At 35.5% G+C, this 22751-nt stretch overlaps 1 protein-coding gene across 1 annotated transcript in view; it reads left to right on the top strand.

Moving 5' to 3' along the window:
* Positions 1-22751, top strand: part of LOC148955965 (uncharacterized) — a 76354-nt gene that overhangs the window by 35371 nt on the left and 18232 nt on the right. The window contains exons 4-5 of the mRNA XM_089088117.1: positions 756-943; positions 9679-9894. Of these exons, the coding sequence (XP_088944243.1) occupies positions 756-943; positions 9679-9894 (404 nt within the window). The remainder of the gene's footprint in view (positions 1-755; positions 944-9678; positions 9895-22751) is intronic.

Raw genomic sequence — 22751 nt, 5'->3', positions numbered from 1 at the left:
AACTGTTGTTTTTTGGGGTTTAGGGGGGGGGAGAAGGTACCTAGGTTAGGTTACATAATAATACATGCTATGCTTTACCATCCTTTACCATATATTGATCCTATTCAATTTTATTTCATTAGCATTAACCAAACTAGCAGTATATAAAAGAGTAGGTTTAACATAGGAGTACCCTAAAGTATTATATTTTCATCGTATTTTGGTATATTTCATTAGGATTAACCTAACTTCACTTCTTTGGTATGGTTGCTATAATACGTAAGTACCCTTCTCTGTTTCAGGGGGAGGGTGACCCCCCTCCCCTGCGTACTTTCCTGTTTGTATGTGAAATGTGTGGCTTTCTTTTTTCTATTTCTATGTTTTAAGTTTAATCACCCGTAAACTTCCCGGATAACCTTTACCCCCCCCCTCCCTCTCATTCAGAATTTTCGTGATCACGTGCTCCATAAATTTTTCCTTCTTAAAAGATAGTAAAAGCACAAAAATTGGTTTCTAATCAATACATTGTCTCTTGATAAATTCACTTTCAAAATCCAACGAATTTATTAACGTATCTGAAAAGTACAAAGTATTTCCCCCGTTTGCAATTTATAAAATGGATATCGACATTCACCTATTATAAAACAGTTCATACATAGGTCAAGTAATTGTCACGAATAAAAACTAAAATGAATGACCAAATGTTTAATATTTCATACTTAATTTTCTCAGTTTTGAACGTGCATTTGCAGTGATCATTGATGTCTTGTTTTTAGGTTGGAATCAGAACAGTTCTGTTTTATCGTCGATTGCATCGGTTCAAGATTTGAAAATGCCTCTCAACATGTTGTCACCACAGAATAGTGCAAAAAGTAGTCAACAGGAAGATGATGAATGTGAAGAGGGCAGTCTAATGGATGAGTTTATTTCAGAGAATGATTCTGGAGATTGTGCATTAAATTTGGTAAGTTGTACAGACTTTAATTAAGAGAAATGACAGGATCTAAATTGGTTATCAGTTGGTAAAAATTTCACAGTTCTTATTATTGACTTACGAATAAAGTGAACATACCTCTCGATACCTTTTTTATGCTCTTTACGAACATAATAATCATTTTTATCGCAAGTAAATTTTACTCCACCCCTATATATACCATATCAGGGTATATATTTGCACATTAGGGGGGGGGGGTTAAAGTTTAAACGGTACTTTTTTGCTTAATGGTACACACCGCTATAGACTCTATCAAGGAAACTAGTCAACCGGGAGAGACAGATACTCGGTTACCATGGTTTATGAACCAAATTTGGGCTATATAATTGCAGATTAGGGGGATGGGGGGGGTTGAGTAAAGCATAGCATATATTAAATACGTAACCTAATCTAACCTAGGTACCTCCCCCTCCCTAAACCCCGAAAAACAACAAAGCGGGAGAAACCACGCTTTCCGATTAATAGCAATTACCCGCTTTACGGGTCTCCGTGCTAAATTGGGTAAATTTCTACCAAATCATATTATTGACTTACGCATAAAGTGAATATACTACTCGATGCCTTTTTTATGCTGATTACGAATATAATAATCATTTCTATCGGAAATGAATTTCAGCTCCTCCCCCTATATATTCCAATTCAGGGTTAGGTTAGGTTTTGGTTAGGTTGTAGAAATATATGCCCTGAATTGGCATATATAGGGGGGGGGCTGAAATTCATTTCCAATAGAAATGATTATTATATTCGTAATCAGCATAAAAAAGGCATCGAGTAGTATATTCACTTTATGCGTAAGTCAATAATATGATTTGGTAGAAATTTACCCTAAATTGCTATAGAGTCTATTGCGGTGTGTACCATTAAGCAAAACAGTACTGTTTAAACTTACCTTATTTGTATCAGAAATAAAATTTACCCCCACACCCCCTAATGTGCAAATATATACCCTGAATTGGTATATATAGAGATGGGGTAATATATATATATATATATATATATATATATATATATATATATATATATATATATATATATATATATATATATATATATATATATATATTTATATATGGGTGGGTTGGCCATCAGTTTAGTGGTTGGCCAGTTCTAAAGGAAATCCGCTAGTAAAAGTGGTACCATTAGATTCCTTATTTTATGCTCTTTCCAAATATCATGGTAGCTTTTCTAAAATACACCTCGCCTCCTTCCTGATGGTCCCATTTATAGCCCTAAGTTTCTTGGTTAAACGTCTTTCTATATTCTAGACACTAGCCTATAAAATCTAGTTTGGTCTGAGCAATAATAATAGAATTGAGAAATAAATAATATTTGAAATTATACAAAATGGGGATAACAATAGAAGGAAACATGATTGCCTAATCAGATTAATATTTTGTGTTGATGGATTGATAACGGGAGGTACCGAATATTTGATTTTTTATCGTTTCTTGTTTAGTTTTGGGTGGGTGATTGTCCTCACCTTTCACAAGTTTATTTATACTTAGGATTAGTGGGGTGATAATTTACCTAAACAAGCTTTGCTTCAGGTTTTGTTATGTTTTTTTGTTGATTAATAAACCCCTCTTCTTAAAAAAATAGCCTAATGAAAAAAGAAACATCCTGTATGTAAGAATTTCATTGTTTTAGCGCTCTATTTTAGTTTTTTATATACCCTGTGGATAGGCTTTTTCCAGGGCCATGAAGGAGGGGGGGACTGCATTGTTACAAAAGCGACCATGTTATTGGGAGAGAACATAAAATAAGGAATCTAATTGTAGGATACTACTTTTATTTTATCAAGCTATTATGTTTCCCTTAGGAGTGGCCTATTCAACCACTAAACTTATACTTTTAAACTTTATTTAGAGGAGGAGAGATGTGTTGTAAACATATTGGATGCGAGCAGTGGCGGATCCAGGGGGTGAGGGGGCGCGCGCCCCCTAACGTAGTCTAAAGTTGCGTAATTTACCTAATTAACGCAAGTTTGCGTTGATTAAACTTGCTCCTAGCGCAAATTTATCGGACCAACCTATTTTGCCCCCCCCCCTAAAAAAATCCTGGATCTGGTGTTTGAAGAAAGACGAAAATATAAAAAAATCTATAGTCGAGCCTAAAAAAGCAATTTTCCATTTAAAAAACTTAAGAAATTTTGTAAAAATTTCGTGTAATAAAAAAGCAACTCCCTCAGTAAAAAATATTTTGCTCCCTCGAAGGTATTGGCTTATAAACGCAGCCTGGAAACCATATTCTTTGAGGGTGGATTTATCTTGTAACACAGGAATCAGATAGCAAAAATACAAATATATCATTCAATTCCCCATTCAATGATCTTTCCGAATTTAATAATGGTATCATTCTTGTCTATGCCCGCGACTGAAGGGAACACTAAAATAACAGGTAAATTCTAGTTTAGCTACTTTTTGCTATCTTGGAAAGGGGTTAGGTTAGGAAAAGGAAGTTTTCAATAATGGGTCGAGGACCAAAAACATACTCTGGGATGGTATTCCCAAGATTCAATGATAACCCTCTTCTAACTTCTAAGTCTTAGAAATTTATCTACTTGACAGGTCCGTACCTATTGGAATTTTGATAAAACAACATTTTACATTAATTTTCAGTTATCAGTTTCTTTTTCTCTGTTTTTAGTTCTGAAAATGCAATCCCTGCTATTTGAGTGTAATTTTAAGAAATATCAGTGTTTTTTTTTCTCTAAATTAAAAAAATGTATTTATATATTTGAAACCACATAAATTGAGATTGAGCAAAGCTGTAAAGCTGAAAATAGTTCTCGGTACTCTTCTATTAACCGGAATCTTCTATATAGTGCTAGTTTGGTTAATGCTAATGAAATAAAATAAAATAGGATGATTATATAATAGTTTAGAAAAAAATTTGAGCTATATATTTGCACATTAGGGGGGGGGGAAAGCATAGCATATATTAAATACGTAACCTAACAAAAAGTTTTCTTTTACTTCATTTAAGCAGAAGATCTGTTTTGCAAGGTTTCACTTACCTAGCATAAAGATTTTTAAAGGTCATCAAAGGTCACTACCCTCTAGAGGGAGAAGGAGGGAAGGTAGGTGCTTCGAAATACGTTCCTAGGACATACTTTAGTCTGTAGACCAATCCTTGAAACCAACCCCTTTCCAAAACAGCGAAAAGTAGCTAAACCAGAATTTTACCAAATAACAGAAGGACATCAAGTCTTGTCATTCGATCCCCAAGACCAGTGTTGCCAACGCTTTGAAAAACATTTTTGACTAACTAAAACTTGAATAGATATCCGAATCGGAAAGGAGCAAGTAAATCCGAAATGTACTAGAAAATTTGATTTTACCAACAAATTTCCAAATGTACCGTATTGTATCAGGACCTCCAAATTTAACCAAAACGGGACAATTGTACCGCATTGGCAACACTGTCCAGGACCCCAATCACAGCTCTTTCCAAATATAATAGTTGCTACCGTGACAGTTACGCCTGCGCCTCATCCTCTCTCCTGTAACGAGACCAAAAATATCCCTAGGCTATGTACAAGAAATAACCCTAGGCTATATACGAGACTACAAGAAACTACTATTTTATGTCTCCTTTCATTTTTATTCATGTTTTTAAATCATTTTTAAGTAATATGTTTATCCGACTATTCTCATTATTTCACAGTGACGTGATTCTATAGATCAGGTTAAAAATAAGATGTTCCTTAAAGAACAGATGCGATAATTCAATCAATGAAACACAATACATATGGTGAATATATTATTTAGGATTTTATCGGGCCCCATTGGGGGTGGGGCAGGATTGTCATGGTAGAGACCATTAAATTTGGAAAGAGTGTTGATTCGAGAATCGAATGGTTCTACTTTTTTGTTATTATAGTGTTTCCTTCAAAACAGGGCATAGATAAGAATGTTACCATAATCAGTATTGTTGTAATTAGGTCCCCCTTCCATGTGCCTGGATGTAGCCCTGGGCTATATGCAAAATTTTGCTGATTTGTAATTTTTCAAATTGGTATTATTTGCCATCGTAACCAAACTGTTTATGAAAAATAATAGCAAAATTAAAACGAACCAAGTCGGCAAACTTTTGTATGTAGACTAGGGCTATATCCCTGCATTAGTTGGGGGGAAGGGCTGGTGCACAATTGCTACGGTATTGATTATAACTTCTGAAAAGAATAGTGAATGGAAAATCAAATTGTATATTCTGTTTTTGCTGTCTAGTTCCCGTGTTGTAAATATTCCATTCGAATCCCCGTTCAATTCCCTTTCTAAGTATGATATTCATAGTGTCGCAAGGGCGTCCCGTTCCCCTACCCCTTCAACGAAGTCTGATATAGCCTAGTGATTGTTGATTGTATGTTTGAATTTCTTGTGTTAAAATTTGTTGATTGTTTGGTTCATTCTATGTGCTTAATTCCCACCACTGTTTATATAATTATCCAGTATGATCTTTCCCTATCTCACCCATTATAAAAACCCGGACCGAGGTGCGAGTGCTCCAGAGAACGTTTTTGCACATATAAACATAAGCGGCATTATATCTTTTCACGGGTAGACAAAGAATAATCACCTACGGAACAAGTACTGACAAAACCACTTGGCCGGCTCAACCAATAAGTGGACAATAAGTGCAGAAATAAGTGGTAGGAGCTTTTTGTTCGCACCGAGAATGAAGAGCCAGAAATCATCTGCGGTAAACTTACTGGTATATTATATAAACTGTGATTCCCACCAACAATTAGTTCACAATGCCAACTGGTCAATATGGAGAGAAAAACACATAAGTAAATTCAGTAACTTTTGTATGGAGCCTTTTGTTTTAGCAGTACTGGTTGTTATATTTAGAAAGTCCAATGGATGTAGAATTGAATAGTGTATTTGTTTTTTCTATCTGATTTCTGCCCTATAACTAAACCTAACCCAAAAACAAATCAAACTTAATAGTCCTTTTTGTACGGTATTTATTTTTCCTTTAATTTCTATTCTTTAATTTCACCGTATTCTATCTTAACTTTTCTTAGTTCAAACACTTTTAATCATTTATTCTTATTTCCCACTCACAAGCAACTTTTCCGGACCATTTCTGCATACCATTCATTCTTCACAAAAAATGTACTTTGACCCCTCTTTCTAGGACTGTGATAAAAGAAAGGTTAAGATGGTAAGGTCACATTTAACGGATGAAGGAAAGAAGGTTGCCAAAACTTGGGCTTTTCGGCAGTTTACCAACGAAAGCAGGACCTCTTTGAATGGGGGGGGTTGAGGTGATAAAATTGGACTGAGGAATTGGACCTCCATGGGAGGGAGTAAAATTGTGAGGGTTTGAGCAGTTTGGGATGGATGAGAACAGCAGTGTCGGCTTCAGGCGGTTTGGTGCGGCGGTACTTAAGTGTCATAGCGACCACACCAAAGAAGTAAAGTTGATTAATCCTAATGAAATATACCCAAATGTGAAGAAAATCTAATATATTAGTAACAAAATTATGGAAAATACAAAAGAAGATTATCGAAAGCAGGCCGCTCAAGACGTATTATACTAAATACCTAACCCACAGTATAAAGATATAGCAGTAAGTTTACCGCAGATAATTTCTGGCTCTTCATTCTCGGTGCGAACAAACAGATCCTCCCACTTATTCTTGGATTAGCGCGTACAAATAGCTCCTCTCATTTGATCTGCCGTCAGTGGTCCAATTACCCTGGAACACGTATTTTGGCAGAGAATTTCTCAAAATGCCTTTGAAAACAACTCGAGACTTCGAAACCTACTTTTAATTTCTAAAAACATCTAATAATAACATTGCACTACTAATTGCCGTTTTCATAAATGTATTGGAATAAACTAATTTAAAATTAGTTTCTTCAAAATTTAGTGTTCCAACGTTGAAGCCAAGTTTCGCGTTCAAGAGAAATCTGACTTGTCTACCCGTGAAAAGAATTAATGTCGCTTATGTTTCTGACGTTCTCTGGAGCATTCGCACCTCGGTCCGGGTTTTTATAATGGGTGAGATAGGGAAAGATCATACTGCCTATGATTTATACACTGTGACCCAACCTAACCACCTCTATATAGACCTACTAGATATTTAAGCAAAATACATTTGCATAGTAGTTTATCCCGCTCAGGCTAAGCTGATTATCTCCGAGTGGACACAGAAAACCGGTTCATTGCAGATCAAGAACAAAGTTTGGTCACTATAACACGTAAACATCGGTGCGACGATGGATTGTCAGTAGTAGTTTCTTGAGTGTAAACTGTTTAATGTCCACCTACTTTTCTAGAATGCACGAAACTTTTTGAACTTCTTTTAACTTTTCAATTACAAACAGTTTATTTTATTACATTCCGAGAATTTTTACTGTTACTTACGTGTTATAACGACCACACTTAAATTCTTGATCCGAGTAAAACCGGTTTTACTCTGTCTGTATTTGGTGATAATTAACTTTGGCTCAGTGAGATAAACTACTAAACAGGTATATTTTAAATAAATATTTAATATACAGAGGTTTTTCCATTAGTGCAGTGGTTGTAAATAGTGAAGTGTAATAATCGTGTTTATTAATAAAGTAAATAAAGCTTAGGTTAGGTATTTAATATAAATGGGGTTCTGGGCGACCTCCTTTCCATAGTTCCCTGTTGATATTTTCATCGTATTTTGGTATATTTCATTAGGATTAACCTAACTTCACTTCTTTGGTGTGGTCGCTATAACACGAAAGTACCTTTTTACTTATTGGATTTTCATCGTCGCTTCCAGTTCCCCAAACTCGTATAATTTGGGATTATAAGGTAACTATTAATAAGCGGTCAATAAAAGAAATAAGTAGGGTCAATAAAACCAATCAATCTAGCAAATCTTTAAGATCAGCCAAGGTCGTACCCAGGATTCTTTTTCGTAGGGGGTTTTACTCAAAGATTTTTTTTTCGGGGGAGAGGGGGGGGTACGCAAAAAAAACTCAAAAACGCATACAAAATTTGTTTATATCCATTTTTGTTACGTTTTTACAAGTCAAAAAAACATTTCGGGAGGGGGTTCAAACCCCCCTAAACCCCCCTCTGAGTACGGCCTTGAAATCAGCCACACTTTTGTATATAGCCAAGGACTATGTTCAGGCACTGGGGGCGGGTTGTGGGGCAAATACGGGTTTAACTGAAAGCGACTCCGCTAATCCAATAAACAGAACTTTTCTGAATGTAATGAAGTAAGAATAAATTTCTTTTTGTAGTATTTAATTATAAATATGTATATTTGTTATGTAAAAATAAGCTAAAAATTACAGTGTAGAGCTGAAGAAAGTAGGTTCACTTTTGTCTAGCATGTAAAACAAAGTATAATCACCTACGGAACAAGTACTGACAAAACTCCAAAAGTGACCCCGCGTACCTCAGCGCCTCTAGACGCAAAATGTTGTACTGCTTAATCGCTCCGAGCCAAAGTACTTTGCTCCGGCCAATAATTATGCTAGAGCGTGATTCAGGCGACGAGTGACCGGGATGAATTGTGTAACTACGGTTTTTAGTTGCCAGGTTCGCATAGGTATACAAAGGGTCACTTTTTTGTGTGGAGAGGATAGGTTTTGGCAGTACTTGTTCCGTAGGTGATTATACTTTGATGTAAAATCAGGTTTGGTACTCTTTGAGCTAGAGGTGTCGAATTGAGACATTCATCGTCTCTAATGCTTACCTTATGTATGGCCCAGCAACTACATAAATAGGATTTGCTTATCTAGGCAGTTCTCTTTGAAACACTCTGAGGGTTAGAGGTCCTAAAAAGAAGAGGTAATATTTCGATATAACAAAGAAATCGAATAGCCAAAAAATATGTTTCATTCGATTCCCGTTTGACGTTCTTTTCAAATATGATAATCGCATCCGTCGCAACTACGTTCCGCCTAGTGCCTGGATGGATAAAGGCCTAGGCTAGATTAAGATGTTTTCTAGTTTTGTAGGTTTTGTACCATAATCGGTTGCTCATAATCGTGAAGATAAATGTAGGCTCGGCTTTCACTCTCTGGGTATAAAGGTAGCTGAGCTTATAGAGTCGCACCGCTTACTCATACCCCAAGCCAAAGTATTTGCTACGCCTGGACTCGAACCATCACCCCGAAGGATGTAGGATCACAATTTCACTTTGCCATCCCCTCGGCTCGGGTGGTCACTTCAAAATGCCAATTTGAAAAAAAAAACTAAACTTTTTTATATAGCCTTAGACCATATCCAAGCAGTGGGTGTGGGGGGGGGGGCTAAAAGGTAATTGTGGAGAAAGCGAAGGGTATGTTTCTTCAAACAAAACCAGATCGTCTTAAAGTTGACATTTTAAACGTCGGGTCTATACACTTTTTAGACTTCGTCTGGATTCAAATGGAATGAACGGATCATTGACCACATAAAAATCAATAATATATAACCATAGGTCTATCGTTCACGTTCTTTTGTCTTATATTTTGTTAGTCTTTAGATGTACCCCTAAATTTTTTGCCTCCCCCTCTAGAATTTTGAAAACGCTTTTTTGGGGTATTTTCATTGAAAACGTTTTTTTATGGACATCTCATTGAAAAATCTGGAGAAAACGACAAAATTTGCTCCTTTCCTTAGAGTTTGAAAAATTTATTTTGCCCCCCCCCAGTTTTCTGGAATTAACACCGCTGGTTTAAAGAGTATTAAAATAGACTCTGACCTATAGTACATTACAGGTTCGAAGTACCTCTCGGAATGACGTTGTTCCTCCAGCTCAAACGCCAGTCGGCATTCCCGTAACTTCTGCGCCGACCAATCTTGTACCTGCTCTGTCTGCCGCTGCTAATCTACAGGCAACGTTAGCTGCAATGCAAGCTAACCAACTTATGACGTTTAGCAATAGTGCACTTCTGACAAATCCTCTTGCTGGTATGTCTCATCCTGATTTGCAGGTAAATACACTTTTTTTGCTTTGTTTTTATTTTTCTATTGCTTTTTCTTGTTAGTCAGATGTAGAACCTGATTGATCAGACGTTTGACTATGTTGATCAGACATCAAGCTAAACTCGTTGTTCCTGAATAAGGGGACTTCAACCCTCCAAGAATTTGAGTATTCTCTCTCCAGATTGTAAATTCTTATGCATCTATGGACTGGTGCCTACAGATCTGGTCTCTAAGGAGGGGGAGGGGGTTCAGACGATCATCATAAATAGGGGCTATACCAAATAGGGAAAAGCTCATATTTGAATATTTCTCATCCTAATTTTCAGTTTTTTTTTCTGTTATTTATTGACAATACATCGAGGTAAAAACATGTGAGTGGATATTTGTAACCTAATTCCAGAGTGTTCTCACAAGAAGGGGGACGATTCGAAATACGAAATAGTTTATTTTTAAGCCACTGTTTTTTTTTCTATTTGGTGAATTGAGGTGATAATACAGCACTTATATTTTTTTTTTGTCGTCACCTGGATGCAGGATTCTTGTTTCTTTGAGCCTATCTCTTTGCATGCCGATTAATTGTCATGCTAAATTACCATTTGCTTTTGATTTTTCTCCATGGGTGCCCATATGGGGAGCAGAGGGGGCTCCAGCCCCCCCCCCTCCCCCCGACTGAATGATGCTGCCTTATATTTTCATATTTTTGTTTTGAGATTTCTATTATACAGTATTGTAAATGCAGATTAGACCAGGTAAGCCCCCCCCCCCCACACCTAAAATTCATTTTATGAGCGCCCATGTTTTGCTCTACCATTTTTATAGGACTAGTGTTCAGTGCCTTAACCAGGTTTTTACTGGTTGTCTGCAAGGCTTGATTAGAAAAAAATCAAAACTCCATACTAAGACCTACTGACTGTTTAAGCAGGTTTTGAGAGTTAAGTCAACAGTCTGTTAAGGCCCCGCTTGTTACTTTCACCTAAGGCCATGCCCAAGGGTATTTAGGGTCTTTGATAGGGTCAATTTTTGGGCGCAAACGGTAATGCAACATCTAGAGGTGTCTAGATTCATAGTCCTCTTCCATGAACCAAAAATACTGGTTATGGCACCACTGACCAATAGTCCTGAAAATCATCTCTTATAACATATGAAATGGTCGAAACTATTTTGTCAAGTTTAAATACAATTTTCTCGGGAATACTTTTCCAGAGAGCGTATTCGGAGCAGGATCGATCGTCGAACAAAGCACGTTGCTAATCTTGCCTACAGGTTTCTTTGAACAAACCTCCAATTACTGTTACTTCAGAGAGAAACAGAGTTAACGTGCGAAAATAGGTAGGTTAAGAACTGGCTTCTCACAAATTTTCTCACAAAAGAATCAATAAGGTTATAAAAAGGCGGAGTTATTTGTCCCTCCAGAAATTTCATTTTCCTGTCTGTTCAGATTTGTCGCTCAGCATTAATTACCCAGATTTTGAAAAACGAGCGGTATTTTCTCTCCAGAAATAAGCAATAATATGATTGGCTGTTGAAAATACGTCATAAAAATAAACCAATGAAGTTAATACAGGCTTTTTTTGCATGGAAGTACAGGGCAATAACCTCTATTTTTCCTTTTAATTACTAACTTTTTTTACCGGCCTTAATCACATTACAATCGCCTTATTCCTTAATATTACTCAAACAGTCTTATATTAAACCTATTAAAATATGTCCTCTCAGTTCATTTTCCATTTGAATTGTATCAAATAAATCTTTATTTATAGATCATTTCCTTAATCTCCTCCTTCGTTCTTTTTTGCTAATTTTCAGAATTATTTTTTCTTTCTATCCTCTTATCCCTTCTTAGCCCAGCGACCAATCTAGAGTATTCCAGAAACTTGGAGCAATTCCGAAACTTTCTAAGCTAATCTTTAGAATGAGTCTGATTATTATAGTCTTGACTACGTGTGTTTCAGGAACGAAACTACTTTCTTTCAAAAAATGTCTATTTGGAAGGAAATATTTGGAGCGCGGATTGGAACAAATGCGATTTCTTTACTAATTGGCATTATCTGACGCCAGCAAGGCTCAAAGAACAATTCTCGGTATTGACTCTGTTTAGCTTAGCGCATAATGGGCCTTAAATAAGACCTTCCTTGGAATATATGAGTAAGGGGGGGGGAGCTTTTGATCCACCCCCTTAAATCTAAAGACTCTTATACTTCCATATTATCTGTATATTTTATATAAACGTATTTATGGGTAGGCTCCTGACTATGTGCTGTATTTCATGTGCTACATTTAAAAGAGGCTAATTGTATTTAAAATAAAAATTTGTTTTTAAAATTTATACTTTTTAAATAGTTTTTGGTACTGACACTGAAATAAACAGGATCTCAAATATGGTAACCGGCCCGTATGCAGGTGGAGGGGAGCTTTTGTTCCAACACCCTGGAATCTGGAGATTCTTATATTTTTTTATAATAAGTATGCTTCTTATATGCGAAACATATTTGTGTGTATACTGCTGAGTTTGTGGTATATTTGAAACAGACTAATTGTGTTTAAAATCAAGATATATTTTTTTTTATAATTTATATTTCTTCATAATAATTCTTGTTATTGGCATTTAGTAGTCGAGGGGAAAAATTTTTATAAATACTTAAGGCCGATTTCTTCTGCCCTACCAATTATCCATACTGCTAGAGACGGTAAAGTGAGCGGATTTTTAAATTTAGACTAATTACTTTTTTAAGAAAACATTAGAAATGCATTTTTTAGTTTTATTTGAAAAAAAAATACGACCCTTGCTTGTGGAAAAAACATTCTTTTTTATCTTCATTAAAAAAAGTAGAAAATTGAAAAAAGAATCCTTGGCCCGTTGTATATTTTCGTTAATTGGCACCATTGGATTTTATTAGTCTGAATTATTATTACTAGGCATATTACTAACAGAACTCCAACTGACAAATTTCAAGTGCAAAAACCAAATGAAATTGTTTTCCTTTTTCAAATGATTACCATTATTCTATACTATCTATTGCCTTGAATTATTTTTTTGCTCTTTGAAGACAAATTTCGTTAAATTTAAAATTTCATGGCTCAAAGATAAGTTTTCAGTGTACGTACTTTGGGTATCGGGTAAGCCTAACCTCGCTGTAAATGTATAGAAAATGGTCAAGGTCCTGTCAAGTGCAGTAGATTTTTACCTGTTAAAGGTACACTGACGGTATTTTGAGTGAGGGGATGACCACTCTCTGTCTCCTGGTGTACGTCTCAGAATGTCACGTGTGCCGCGCAGTTCTGCCACGCTTGGCATAGTTTCCACCACGCTTGGGACATTTCTGTCATGAACGCGCCACATGGCACGTGCCAAAGGGTGTACATGATTTCTGAAAGTGGACCCTCTCGATTTTGGGTCTATATAATGTGAAACTATGTGTGAAAGTTGTTTGACACATAGTTGAAATTTGTGCTCAATAATTCCTTAGGAATTCCCACTAGAACATATTCTGTGGGATCGCCAGTGGCTCATGACCGTGTATCATGGTATTATGGATTATATACTAAAAGTATTTACGCCGACTGCAATTATCAAGAGTAAAATCACAAGCATAATAAGACCTTCGGGTAGTATTTTAATTCTGGTATTAAAGTTTGGGCAAGGTTTTAATTTAATACATTCAAAATGTGTTACGAGTATATTTTTTTCCGCGTTCTTAATGCCGAGAAACCATCATTTTTTATATAAGCAACTGCTAGTTAATAATTTTAAGCCAAAATAATATTTTTTTTGTATTTCCTCACCTGAAACTATGGTACTTATTTAGTATCCAGTAAACACGCTAGAAGTAAGGTTTGGTTAATGCTAATGAAATAAAACAAAATATGATAAAAAAAATAATACTTCAGAAAAAATTTGGGCTATATATTTGCACTTTAGGGGGGGGTGGGGGAAGCTTTTTTACCCCTTCAACCCACAAAAAAACAAAAATTTAAAACTTTGTCAAGAAGTGAACAAAGATTCACTAGGCAGCGAAAACCGTTTTTTCATTCAGCATCTTTGAGATTTCGATGCGGTCTTTCTCGCGTGTTTACTGAATACTAAATAAGTACCGAAACTATTTATAGTATTAAATGTTCCGCATTTTGCTTGTCTTGTATTATCATAGTATATGGGTGAGTGTGGTTACTAATAAAATTGCTCTAGGATAAAATACTCTAGGATAAAATGCTCTAGAATAAAAAAATGTTCCAGACTCAATAAAATTGCTCTAGGATAAAATACTCTAGGATAAAATGCTCAAAAATAAAAAAAATGTTCCAGACTCAATAAAATTGCTCTAGGATGAAATACTCTAGGATAAAATAATATAGAAATAAAAAATGTTCAGACTCAATTGATCTAGGAGAGGAAAAAATTCGCTCAAAAACTTAATAGCTTCGTTAGTTTTGAGGTGTCAAAAATTTAAGAGGCATATGCATAAATGCAACATTGAGTAGTATCTGTAAGACTTGAAACATTTTCGGTAAGCCTCAAAAAGTGTCCTCCTTGGATGAGTGTCAGGTACATTACGCAGTCGTAAATTCGAAAGGGCTTCCCTTGCGGTAAAACCCGAACAAACCCTACCAGCAGTAGAATATGGACTTAAAAGGATAGATGAGGTTTAAAAAAGGCAGAGTTATTAGTCTCTCCAGACATTTCATTTCATTTGCCGAAATTTCATGTGGCTGTAGCAATTCAAGAAGTGATGGGACTTTTTGTGGTATTTGACATTCTAGTCAAAGATTTGTGAGCTCAACGCTTTCTATTGACTAGCTTAACCTGCTTCCCTTGTCTTATTTAGTTCAATATACCGAACCTCTGTTTTTTTTTTCAAAATGTATTATACGCCCTTTTCTTACTCAGAGAATAAATACTAAACAAAAATTTAGTTTTTTGAATCAGCGTTTTAGTTTTTTAATCAGGTTGAATGCTCATTTTAAAAAAACAACGTCAACTTTTACGCATAAATGGATTTAATGATTCAAATTGACTAAAATTTAGTTCTGCCTTTTATAACAATCAAAATTTCAGATATGTCTGTTACAGTAAGTATTAGTTTTCAGGGACTGTTGCATTTTTTTGGATTTTTTGGATTTTTTTGGATTTTTTGGATTTTTGTTTTGATTTTTTGAATCAGCATTTTAGTTTTTTAATCAGGTTGAATGCTCATTTAAAAAAAAAACAATGTCAGCTTTTACGCATAAATGAAGTTTAATGATTCAAATTGACTAAAATTTAGTTGTGCCTTTTATAACGCCAAGCCCAGGGCAGTGGCATCCGTTCAGAAGGGGGGGGGGAGGTGTATCTTTCAAAATCCAGGGGTGCAAATATGTCATTTTTTCCCTCCAACAATTTCAATAAAAATACTAAAAAGGCATTTTTAAACGAAAATACTCTAAAAAAGGGGTTTTTCGAAATCTAGGGAAAGGGGTAAAAAATCTAGGGAGTACTTGCTCCCTACCTCCTCCATTTGTCATTCATTGAATGCCTGAAGCTATGACAAGTCTTTGGGGCTATATCCTTTGTTTTTTTTTCAGTTGTCTTTTCGGCATTTCTTGAGAAAGTTTCTCTTTTATTTTAGTACTTTTTTAGGTTTGTCTTTTTGTATTGTCCTCTGGACTTTTCGCTGCCTTTTTTTCTGTTCTTAATTGTGCACTGAGGAGAGTTGACTGAAGATCTTGACCCAACTGTTTGCTTTTTTTCTGTCTTTTGTCACTGGCTGTAGTTTTTCTTTGTTCTCCTCATTTTGTGGCCATTTCTCATGTGGCCGCCTTCTCATTTAGTGGCCAGTCTTCGGGAAAATGGTGCTTCAAAATCCTATTATTTGAATGTAAGCCCATACTCATTGGAGCAGCCATGCCCAAAATAACCCACCCACACACACACACAAAAATGCCCTTTTTCTAACATATGTCGATAGATCCTGAATCATCGTAAAAATATTTTTCCTGAGCTTTCGATTCTCACTCACCCCTTTCTTTCATTGGTTCTTTTTCTATCGCCCCTTTCTAAATAGAAATAAAACTTTTCAATTTTGAATTTGAATAAATTTAGCATAATCTCCTCGTTGCCAAGCATTTTCCTCTCTCCATTCCCTAGTAGAAATTTTTCCCTAAGTAAGTATTGATTCCGTTTCACACAATCCGAGGAAACTAAAACAGGGATTCATGAATATAGCAATAGACACGCTTTCTTATTTCGAAAGACAATAAGACTGGACATGCAAATCGATTTGCTTTCTGGGTCCCAGGAGATTAAAGTGAATTAAAACAGCTTAGGCAATAAAAGTGAATCATAGAAATGGAAGTTTAATTATGAGCTTTCAAGATAATGATAACCATAATGAAACGTTTTTTAGGAATTAAGGATACATTCAGGCAAGGCCGTACCCAGCATTTCTTTTCGGAGGGGTTTTTACTCAAAGATTTTTTTTTCGGGGGGGGGGGGGGGTTACACAAAAAAAAACTCAAAGAACGCAAAAAAAATTTGTTTATATCCATGTTTGTTACGTTTTTACGAGTCAAAAAACATTACGGGAGGGGTTCAAACCCCCCTCTGGGTACGGCCTTGCATTCAGGGAAAGGGGAGGGATGCTGACAAAGCAAATAAGAGGCTAACACCTAGAGAATTTTTTCGAAAATATGACACAATTGCGAAAAACTGCTACTCACAAATTGTTCGGCCTTAAGGTGAGTAGAAGTACCGTCCGGGAATGAGCTAGAGGGTGTGGGGGGTTCACTCTGATTAGTTTTAAACAGATGCGGGAGGTTATGTGATAACCCATCGAAGTATCCTTACTGCTTTTTACAATTCATCATAATTATCATGTTTTGACTAATCAAATTTGTTCAAATAATATTTTATAGGACTGAAACTACTAAAGGGAATACACTATTTTTTTTCTTTTTTTTGACTAATCCATGTATTTAATGAACAATATTTAAAATTCAACTTAAAATGATAGTTAGCAAGTTTTCGGTAGTAGTAATTTGACGAAACAGGGGAGGGGTACCAACGAAGGAATAAATCCTGGGTTCCAGATTCACAAGGATTCAGCACGTTTTCAAATAATTATTCATATTTTATTTTTTGGTGGGATAATACAAATTAAGTTTAGATGTTTATGAAACGCAGTTTATAATGGAAACAAATGAAACAGTAAGTGAGCGCAATCAGTCAAAATAGAAAGTGCTCGTATGTGAGCCATCTCTCGTAAGTGGATTTTCTATTAAAATTGTAGACATTCACATGGTAATATAGGTTTTCTGAGGCAAATGAAATAAGCCTGATCCTCGTGGGAGTAATTTATGGAGGTAGGGGTAGTACCCCCTTGAAACTTATTGCTGCTCAGTAAAAATTATCAAAAATGAGTTAAATAAATTTTGTCTGAAGATAGTAGATCAGCCTCTTACTCTGGCTAGCCTGTTACCCCCCCCCCCCAAGAAAAGTCTAAAGCTATGCCCATAAAATTACACATTGAAAAAATGGCAAGCTTTCAAGAAAATACAGGAATGTAAATTCCTTGCTTGACTGTCTGTCCCCGGTGTAATTGTCACAAAAAGGGAATTCTCTAGAATAATAATTTTTGGCGTGCAAATCAATTTTGAATGTTGGACCCACGAGGTTTTTATTGCAAGTGGCTATGAACAAACTCAGAAACGTGAAAAGAAAATTTAGGTCTCATATTGTGCTTTCTTAGGGAGGGGCTCGCTCTAATTTAATCTTTATAGATTCAGATTATATTGTTGAAGTGTAAAAAATTTGAAGTACTCAACCTGTGAATTTAATAACTGCATATAAAAAAACGACCGAGAAAAGTGGCATGAAAGATAAGTTACGAAATTTGATTATTTAAGTTTATATGGATTATTTGGTTAGACTTTGACCTAATGAACACGACATAGCCTAGAGAAGGGCATGGTATCAAATGGTAGGGTCTCTTCTAATATGCAGATGATTTGCGGGTCATACATAAAAATATTCGCGAAATGAAGAGATTTTTTGGGGGGTTTGAGTGTTCGGGGCAGGGGCGGATCCAGGATTTTTTAGGGGGGGAGGCAAAATAGGTTGATCTGTTAAAAAAATTTTAGGCGGGGGGGCAAAATAGGTTGATCCGATAAACTTGTGTTAGGAGCAAGTTTAATTAACGCAAACTTGGGTTAATTAAGTAAATTACACTACTTTAGACTACACTCGGGGGGCGCGCGCGCCCCCTGGATCCGCCACTGGCTCAGGGTGCAAGAATAGGTCTAAAAATTAATGTCAAGACGACCATGTCGCTTTGACTAGAAATAAGTGAAGGCGAGGAGATTATGCGAAGAAAGGGGAAATCGGATAGCTTCATGTACATGCGTAGTATCAAACAGATAGTGGTAACGAACTATAAGTAAGGAGCGACCCGGCACAATGGTAACCGAAACTCTAAAAAAGGAATTTTCATACCAATAGATACATAAAAAGAATCAGATTCTAATTCTGATTTCAAATATATAAGTTTCATCAAGTTTAATCTTACTCATCAAAATTTACGTGCCTGAGAAAATTTGGCTGATTTTCGAAAAAAGGGGAAAAGACCCCCTAAAAATTATAGAACCTTAATAAAAATCACACCATCATATGCAGCGTATAAGAGAGCACTGCTGTAGAGGTTTCAAGCTCTTGACTATCAGAATGCGGAATTTTCCATTTTTTACCAGAAGAAAGATCACGGATACGTGTTAAGTTGTTTTTTGTTTGTTTTTTTTTTCTTTTCCCCGGGGGTAATCGTATTTACCCAGTGGTCCTAGAATATCGTAGGAGGGCTCATTTGAACGAAAATTAAAATTTCTAGTGCACTTTTTAAGTGACTAAAAAATGGAGGGTAACTAGGCCCCCTCCCACGCTCATTTTTTCCCCAAAGTCACTTGATCAAAATTTTGAGATAGCCATTTTGTTCAGAATAGTCTAAAAATCTAATGACTATGTCTTTGAGGATGACTTAATCCGCCACAGTCCCCGGGGAAAGGGCTGCAAGTTATGAACTTCGTCCATTGTTTACATATAGTATTGGTTATTGGGAACTATACAGACATTTTCAGGAAGGATTTTTTTCTGGTGGGGGGGGGTAAGCTGGAGGAGGGGCTCACTTGGGAGAATCTTTCCGTGGAGGATGTTTCCTTGGGGTAAGGGACATTTCTATGAAGGGGGCGCCGGATTTCCCAGCATTATTTAAAAAACGATCGTAAATCATATTTAAAAAAAACAAGCTTTCTAAGCTGAAAGCAAAAAGTAGCATGAGAACTCAAAACAAATAGAGATCATAATTGATTTGAGGAAGTTCGTCTCATTGTTACGATCACGTTCATTACACTGCAGTTTTTTTTTAGTGATTTGAAAAGTACTATCTATTATAGTTACAAGCCCGTTGTGATTCAGGGGTTTGTTATATAAACAAAATTTTAACTTTAGCGTAAAGAGCGTGGTATTTACCAAGGAAAGAACCCTATAATATACTTAAAAATATAGACGTAATAAAAAAACATAAAAAAAAGCGGTAAGGCTCAATAGCATTCGAAACTTTATAAAACGGAATTTTTACGTCAATAAATGTATCAAAAGAAAGGGCTTATATCGCTGATTCTAAATACATAAATTTTATTAAGTTTAGTATTACTCATCAAAGGCTCCCCTACAAATGAAAGAATTTTAATGAAAATCACGCCGTCAGATTCAGCGTATCAGAAAACCCTATTACATTGGTTTCAAGCTCATATCTGCAAAAATGTGCAACTTTGTATTTTTTGCCAGAAGAGATCACGGATGCGTGTTTATTATTTTTTTTTAAGGGGTAATCGTACCAACCCTGTGGTCCTACAACATCAAGAGAGAGCTCATTCGAACGGAAAGTAAAAGTTATAGTGCCCTTTTCAGAGACCAAAAATGCTGGAGGGTAACTTGCCCCCCTCACACGCCACTTTTTTCCCAATCTCGTCTGATTCACAAGGGAACAAATTTTTTTGTACTTTCATCAGAGATATTTATTATAATTAACGGCCTTTGTGAATAAGGAGTCATTCTTAAAGAATTGGAACACGATTTGAATTTAAAGTAAATAGCGAGGTATTGACTAGGGGGCGAACCCCATAATATACCTAATAAAAATATACGAACATAGAAATTCGTTACGTAAGTTAATTTGTAAATTACGCCTGAACCAAATTTAGAGAAAGCCATTTAGCAAAAGAAAAGTAAAATTAATATGCAAATATTGTTTTACTCATTCAATGACGGCGAGCCAAAAGAAAAGCTGTACTAGCTAAAAAACGATAAGAAATTAGATAAAAAACAAGTTTTTTAAACTGAAAGTAAGGAGCGACATTAAAACTTAAAACGAACAGAAATTATTCCGTATATGAAAGGGTATGTCCCCTCCTCAACGCCTCGCTCTTTACGCTAAAGTTTTTTATTGTTTAAAAAAATAAAGTTGTGGGAAAGTCAAACTTTAGCGTAAAGAGCAAGGCGTTGAGGAGGGGACATCCCCTTTCATATACGGAATAATTTCTGTTCGTTTTAAGTTTTAATGTCGCTCCTTACTTTCAGTTTAAAAAAAAAACTTGTTTTTTTTTATTTAATTGTTAGTAAAGGCGGTTGATGTAGTGAAGATGTTAAAAGTAGAACAGCCAAGGAGCAATGTGTTTTGTTTTTTTTTGCAGTTGAAAAGGTTGGGAAAATTGGAAAATGAGTCTGCAAGGTAGGATTAGAATATTGAGGCCACTAATGACAGTGGTCAAATTTGGCTCTGAAACACGGGCGCTTTGAAAGGCTCAGGAAGATTTGTTAAGTGTGGTTGGGATGGAGGGGAAGTGTGTAGCTTCCAGTGGCTTGGTGCTACAGTGAGTTGTCAGTGTAGTAGTTGGAGTAATCAACTGAGTTAAGAAATGCACAAAATCTTTTTTTTTATTTTCCTATATGTGGAATATGAGAAATGTGTTTAATTACATTGTCGTTGCATATGGATTTAGTCGAATTAGCTACTTGCAAAACAGCCAGAACAATTTTTACAATTTTCATTGTTAATCACTCTTGTTGAAAATTTCGAGCCTATTAGGCTATGAGCCTTAAGTGCTTTGGCACTAAAATTTCCAAAAATTAAGAAGTGAAGCTAAACCATTTGGCTAATGAATGATGCATTTTAAGTTCTGTGACTTTTAAATGGAGATTAAAAAGCTTTCGCAATTTTTTGAACTTAGGCAGACCGTAGTCCCATCTTCAATTATGATTCGTAGAATAAATACGTCTTAGTGCAAACGTAAGAAATTCTTTCATATATTTTATATATTTGTATTATATTCATCGTATTTTTTTTTAATTTCAAGTTTAGTTCGACTTATAGCATAATCATAGAATTATATTGTGGTTTTTTTTTGGAAGGGGTAAAATAAAAAAGGATTTGACAAATTATATAAACAACCAAAGTTTTTACGGGGGAAAAATAATGATTTTTTTGGGAGGGGGAAGTGTATGAAGGTCCCCTTCTCATCTGTGTAAATATCTATTGAAGCATGAGATATCTGTATATATCTTTACAGACGGTTTGTTACTTCCAAAAGCAAGCTAAATATCTGGATAGCATACATTATCTCAAGAATTTTAAATAAAACTAATAAAACGAAAAGTATCGCACTATTTGAGCTTGAAAGTTTGAGGTATTTGCAAATGCACAATAAGTGATAGGCATTGTCACTTGTTCAACCATCTACTAATGCTAACGCCATTTGATTATTTTCAATTTACTGTAAATAATTAATAATGACATTAATAAGGTTAGTATAAGCCAAAAAGGCCGCGAAATGAGGTCAGACGCACCAATTGGGGGTCAGGGGGGGGGGGGGCAATTACTAACCTGAAAATTTTTGGCATCTTCATTAAAAAAAAGTCGAAAAAAATCCTTGTCCCCTCCCTACATTTTCTGAATTGGTGCTGCTGAATGCGGTATTCAATAATATCAAACCTTATTTTCGCTTTTTTCTTTTATCCAAGTCTTTTTTAGTCCTTTCCCAAGCTTTTAATTCATTTCTACGGTTTTACAGTTTCACTCGATTTATTAACCCTTGACATTTCTATTTCACCTCATTGTCTGTCAAACAGTTATTTCCCCCTAACGACTTGAAACGGTCAGTTCCACGCCTAGAATTCCAAACATTTTCGTCTATAGCGATGTAAATTAGCCAAAATTCAATAATCCCTCGGGCCGGTTCGAACAAAGTGCCCCCTTTCTATCTGATATAGAATTGTTATTGAAAGTCCAGCTGCTTTGAAAATTTTATTTGACATCTTTTGAAAGTTTCCAAAATTGAAACGTCTTCAGTAAGTGAATTTTGTTGCCGAGTTGAAGGAAAGATACGATTTTCCTTCAAAACTTATTCCATTTCCCTACTTTATCATGCGCTATTTTCTCCATAGAGATGGACTCCCTAAAATCTTAGAAGATGTTCCCTAAAATTTGAGAACCATTGGAAATACGTTTAAGCCAATGGCAACTAGAAAGGGATCAATAAAGTTTTGAATATCTTAGGAAACGTAGTGGAAGATTCTAAGAGAATGGGATTTTAAGGGATATTTAAATGAGATGAAAAAGGGGTGGGATTCATAAGTTTGTTGAATTGAGTTTAGTGTCACATTTATTCACAAATGGAGAGAGGGGAATCCTTTTTTGAATTTAAATGAACAAAAAGGCGGGAATAAATAAAAAAAAATGAACTTGCATAATATTTAAGTGTAATGCCATTTGTCAATACAATAAATTTTTTTCACATAAAACCAGAATTTAAAAAAAAGAAAATTATAAATAAAAATTGTTATTTA

Source organism: Artemia sp. Qi Xiang Cuo, chromosome 1 (genome assembly GCF_049724085.1).
Source record: "Artemia sp. Qi Xiang Cuo chromosome 1, ASM4972408v1, whole genome shotgun sequence".
NCBI classification, from domain to species: domain Eukaryota; kingdom Metazoa; phylum Arthropoda; class Branchiopoda; order Anostraca; family Artemiidae; genus Artemia; species Artemia sp. Qi Xiang Cuo.
Note: the sequence above shows the minus strand (reverse complement) of the source record. Positions and strands in the feature narration are given on the sequence as shown.